At 43.0% G+C, this 4,342-nt stretch overlaps 1 protein-coding gene across 2 annotated transcripts in view; it reads left to right on the top strand.

Moving 5' to 3' along the window:
• The first annotated feature begins 1,003 nt into the window (after window positions 1-1,003).
• Window positions 1,004-4,342, top strand: part of LOC137996535 (synaptic vesicle membrane protein VAT-1 homolog) — a 29,512-nt gene continuing 26,173 nt past the window's right edge. Inside the window, exon 1 of one of the 2 annotated variants that reach the window (XM_068841982.1) lies at window positions 1,004-1,266. In XM_068841982.1, coding sequence (XP_068698083.1) covers window positions 1,037-1,266 — 230 coding nt within the window. In that variant the 5' untranslated portion in view covers window positions 1,004-1,036. The remainder of the gene's footprint in view (window positions 1,267-4,342) is intronic. The other variant, XM_068841990.1, reaches the window with a different exon arrangement.

Raw genomic sequence — 4,342 nt, 5'->3', positions numbered from 1 at the left:
GTATCATCTTTTGTAAACGTGATTCCATATTACACAGTATGATTCGATAGTTCACTCGTAAATAGATCGATCGCTTGTGAATCGATCTCTTAGACCGACCTGTTCCGAAAACGCTTCATAATTTTTAGTATGGGTCTACCGCGAAATGCGTTTGCATAATAAGTTATGCCTTAAAAATAACAGGCCTCTCTGACGATCCATTCTACGGACCTCACACATGCAGTGCAAGGTCAAGAGAGCATGATTTGTGACCAGCGGAAAGCCCGACTATCCCGGTAAGGCGCGCCGGCCCGGTTCATTGGGATGAATTTCAGGAATTTGTTTACGTGCCCATGTAACCGTCAAAGTCACGCAAGGGATTAAAACAAAATATGCAAAAAGTCCTGTGATCATGCAAATCTGGCTGCGCTTTCAAGGCAAGTTACGCGTCATGACAATTTTTCATCCCAGCAAACCGGGCTGAACTGTTTACATGAGAATTTTTCAGCCCGGCTAACCGAGATCTCGGCATCTCAAACTGGGATCTCGGCATGCGGGCTAGCCCGCCTTCTCATATAAACGAACCGACATTTTACCAAAGAAAATAGGCATTCGCCGGGATCTCGCTAAAGCGGACCTGCCAGCCTAACTGCGATGGCTCGTCTCATATAAAAAGGCCCTAATGAGGAAGTTTGCGACATTTGTCATTGGCCCTCGGCCACGTGCCTTTTGCTCACTGTTGCGTGACAAATGCAGTCGCAAAATGTCACGCGCTACAGATCTCCTCTCGCGCGCCTTTCGTGCGGGCCATCTTTGCATGTAATTTTTCATTTGCGCAGCCCCTTGCCTCCCAAACGTGAAAAACCTCCAATTTCAGGGCTTTCGTGAAAAGAGAACACCGTGTTTAACAGAGAACGATCTTTTGGAAAAGGCTACCGTTTTTGAATGGTGAGCGTTTTCAGCCAACTTTTGTCACGGGCCCCCCACCTTTGCGAACCCCGCCCGTCGTCACATAAAGAGCGTCTCCCGGATTATCTCACAGCAACAACGTGCGAACATGGCGGACGGAGAGCAGAAGGAAGAGCCCGTGGCTCAAACTGAAGGAGAAGCGAAAAGCGAACAGAAAGTAGAAGAGAAAAAAGAAGAAACTCAGAAAGAACCAGAAGAGGAAAAGATGCGAAGTATTGTTCTTACCGGCTATGGTGGTTATAGCAAATTACAAGTACAGCAGAAATTCGCGAAGCCAAAACCCATCGAAGGTCATGTCATCATTCGCGTTCACGCATGGTGAGTATCCTCTCTTGCTTTCTGTTACTCTTTTCTGCGATAAAACCAGCAATTGAATTTTGAATTGTCCACTGGAATACAATCATTTGAATCCCGTTCAAGGTGAATGATCTTCTAAAGGGTTGGAACTTGCCACTGAATATTGAATTTTGTGGGAGGGGCTGATCGATGTCTTGGGCATCGAGTTCGATGAACCGGTTGATATTTGACCTTCTGTAAACGATTTGTTTTGTGCGGTTTCAAGCGTTTCCAACCAATTTCCTCCAACTCTACGTTCCATTTTTGTTAAAGATCTTCTGGCAATATTTCGGTGGAAAACGTCTTTCCTTGTTATTAACACTTGCGTTTTGAGCAACACGCTATTCATACTTCCAAATCATATAACAGCTTTTGTGAAATTCCTTTATAACGTTTAAGTACGGAAAATGCCATATAAAGACCACCATTTTGCAGTGAAAGCCCACTTATTATTATAGTAATTATTTGCATTGCTATTGTTTATTATTATTGCATGATTATATTTGGTGCTCTTTGTTTCAAGATAATGCATGTGATTGTTCATCTTTGACCTGTTCGTATTTTAGTTCTTCAGATAAATCATTTATTGGCTGTGATCGGCAAAATAAACGATCCAACGTACGGCAGTTTTTAGTTAGGAATTTGGCATATATAGATCGATAAAAAATTGGTTCAAAAAATGGAAAATGATTCATTTGAAAATATGTATCAGTTCATAATGATTTGAAATATGCATGGCATGCATACCCGATTTGGAAATTCCTAAGCATTTATTTCACTTGTGTTTGTCACGGAATTTAGTAGCAACAAGTGCTTGTTTAGATTTTGTGTGATATGACGTTTCCATCTCAAATGTATTGTCAGAAAGAACACCAATAATAATTTGGTGTTCCCTCTAATAATTCTAGATGGTTATTTAGATGGCTGCAATTAGCCTAAAAAGCACTTGCTTTCAAATTCTTTATTTATTTTGGATCACAGTCAAACTTCTCCATGTGAAATTGTTGAATTAAAGATCAAAGATAAACTTTATGTTGTAAAATTTAATTTAAAGAAACAAGGAGCTAATTGCAAAGCAGTATTGGTGTGTTAATTCTCGTAACATGTCCTGTGAGGCATTCACCTGCAGGGCTAGAGAGTAGAATGCAGTTGTTGTATTCATGGCTTATCATTCTTGAACCTGTGAGGATTTTGTTATTTGTTACTCATTGCAAAGTTAGTCTCAAGTGTTATTTTTTCGTCTTAATTAAGCAAGTCATGACATAACATGTGTATCTTATCAGATGGTCCCCTAAAGTAATGCAGTATAAGATTTATCTGTCATTGCCAGAGTTGTGGGTGAGCATGGAAAAGATGAAAAGCCTTTGAAATTTGTCTTTTGTTTAAAATCTGAAAATGAAAAAGTTTTTTCTGGCTTCTCAAAGCCTTCCCCCCCCCCCCCCCCTGCCTTCCAAGGGTTTTTAAGAGACACACTTGGAATCCAGCACCTCCTTGCATTAATTACTTGAAATCTTGATACTTCCCTGCACATACTTACAGGGAAAGCTTGACATTCCATACATACATATCAAATGATATAATTTGGCAGCTTGAACAAGGATGTAATAATTGGTGTGCTTCTTTAACAAAATAGTTTTACTGTACATGTTGGAGTCAATATCTCTGTTCCTTATGTTTGTGTGCTAACTACTAGTTATGAGCAAACATTGACTCCAGTTGGCATTAATGGGAGAGCACTGCCTTGCGTCAGGTTAGCCTGTGTGACTTCCAGCGATTATGTGACAAAGGAACCTCACTTATCTCCCCAGCATTACGAGCTGAATGCAAAACAGCACGTGGTGGGTCGGACAAGAGTATTGGTTAGCAAGTGATATTCAAAAGGCAATGCAGCCAACAAGCTTGGGGGAAGTCGCTGCGCAGACTTAACCGCCACCAATGCATGCGAGGCAATGCATCCCCCCAAGCCCAAAGACAAAACTGGAAAACATGATGAGAGACTAGACTGGTGAGAAGCATCCAGAAGCGGCCGCCATCTTGAAAGCGACAGACTCAAATGTAAATTGAGGAGTTCTAATGTACAGTTGGGAACAATCAGAGGACCAGCAACCTAAAACTTTTATAAGCCAGTCAGGCAAGCCAGTAGCGGCGGCAACAGAGGCCACGCCTATACGAAAGCTATGGCCTTTTAGGCTCCGATAGGGAAGGCCGGCAACCCTTGTACCATCCCTAAAGAGGTTGGATACCACGCCCTGGGTAAGGTAATGGCCTGACTGGAAATAAAACAAAGGTCCCGGTTGCAGCCTATCTAAGAGAAAATACTCTTGCATGGGTACAATGGCACAAAGTGGTGGCAAGGTGCAAGCTATAGGGAGTGAATGCCCTTTTCTAGAAATGTCAGTCTTTGACGATTTTAGGTACACTGTCACGTGCTGTGGGTGTGCCAGGTTAGGATGAAAGGTTAAGGATGGACGAAATTTGTAAACCCCCTTGTATGTAAACTTGCTGCAACGGAGAAACGCAATATAGGCTAAGTTGAAAGCAGCCCAAATCATAGAAAAATCCCGGGGTCTAAGCCATGTGTGCAGAACAGGACAAATGGCAAGGAGAATCTGTGGTGTCACTGACAAGCGACGGATGCGCTGGTTGCCTTGGTAGGGAAGGATACCACGCAGGACCTTGCAGAGAAGAACCTTACCCTTAAGGGGATCATTGTAGCTAAATAAAGTTTAATTGTGCTATAACACACTGTTCTAGCTAGATAGGAAGCGAAATAGGTCAGTGTCCCTTCAGAGGCAGGTAATGCATCCCCGTCTGGGTTGAGGAGACAGTTCATCAGGCAAAATCGTACAAATCAACGTTCCCCAGAGGTGTAGGCCCGATTGGTGGTCATGGCCAGGCCCCAAGAAGCGTACCTTAGGACTTCCTCCCTCAGAGGGTCATTAGCGTAGGCAAGACGGTACAAGGACTCTGGTCGGCATTGGGAGCAAGAGCCCGGAAGCGCTGCATCTGAAAGCTGGAGAGGGCGTCAGCAATCTCGTTTGAAACCGTGTGACATGAT

Source organism: Montipora foliosa, chromosome 1 (assembly GCF_036669935.1).
Source record: "Montipora foliosa isolate CH-2021 chromosome 1, ASM3666993v2, whole genome shotgun sequence".
NCBI lineage: Eukaryota > Metazoa > Cnidaria > Anthozoa > Scleractinia > Acroporidae > Montipora > Montipora foliosa.
This window is presented reverse-complemented; position numbering and strand designations above follow the sequence as displayed.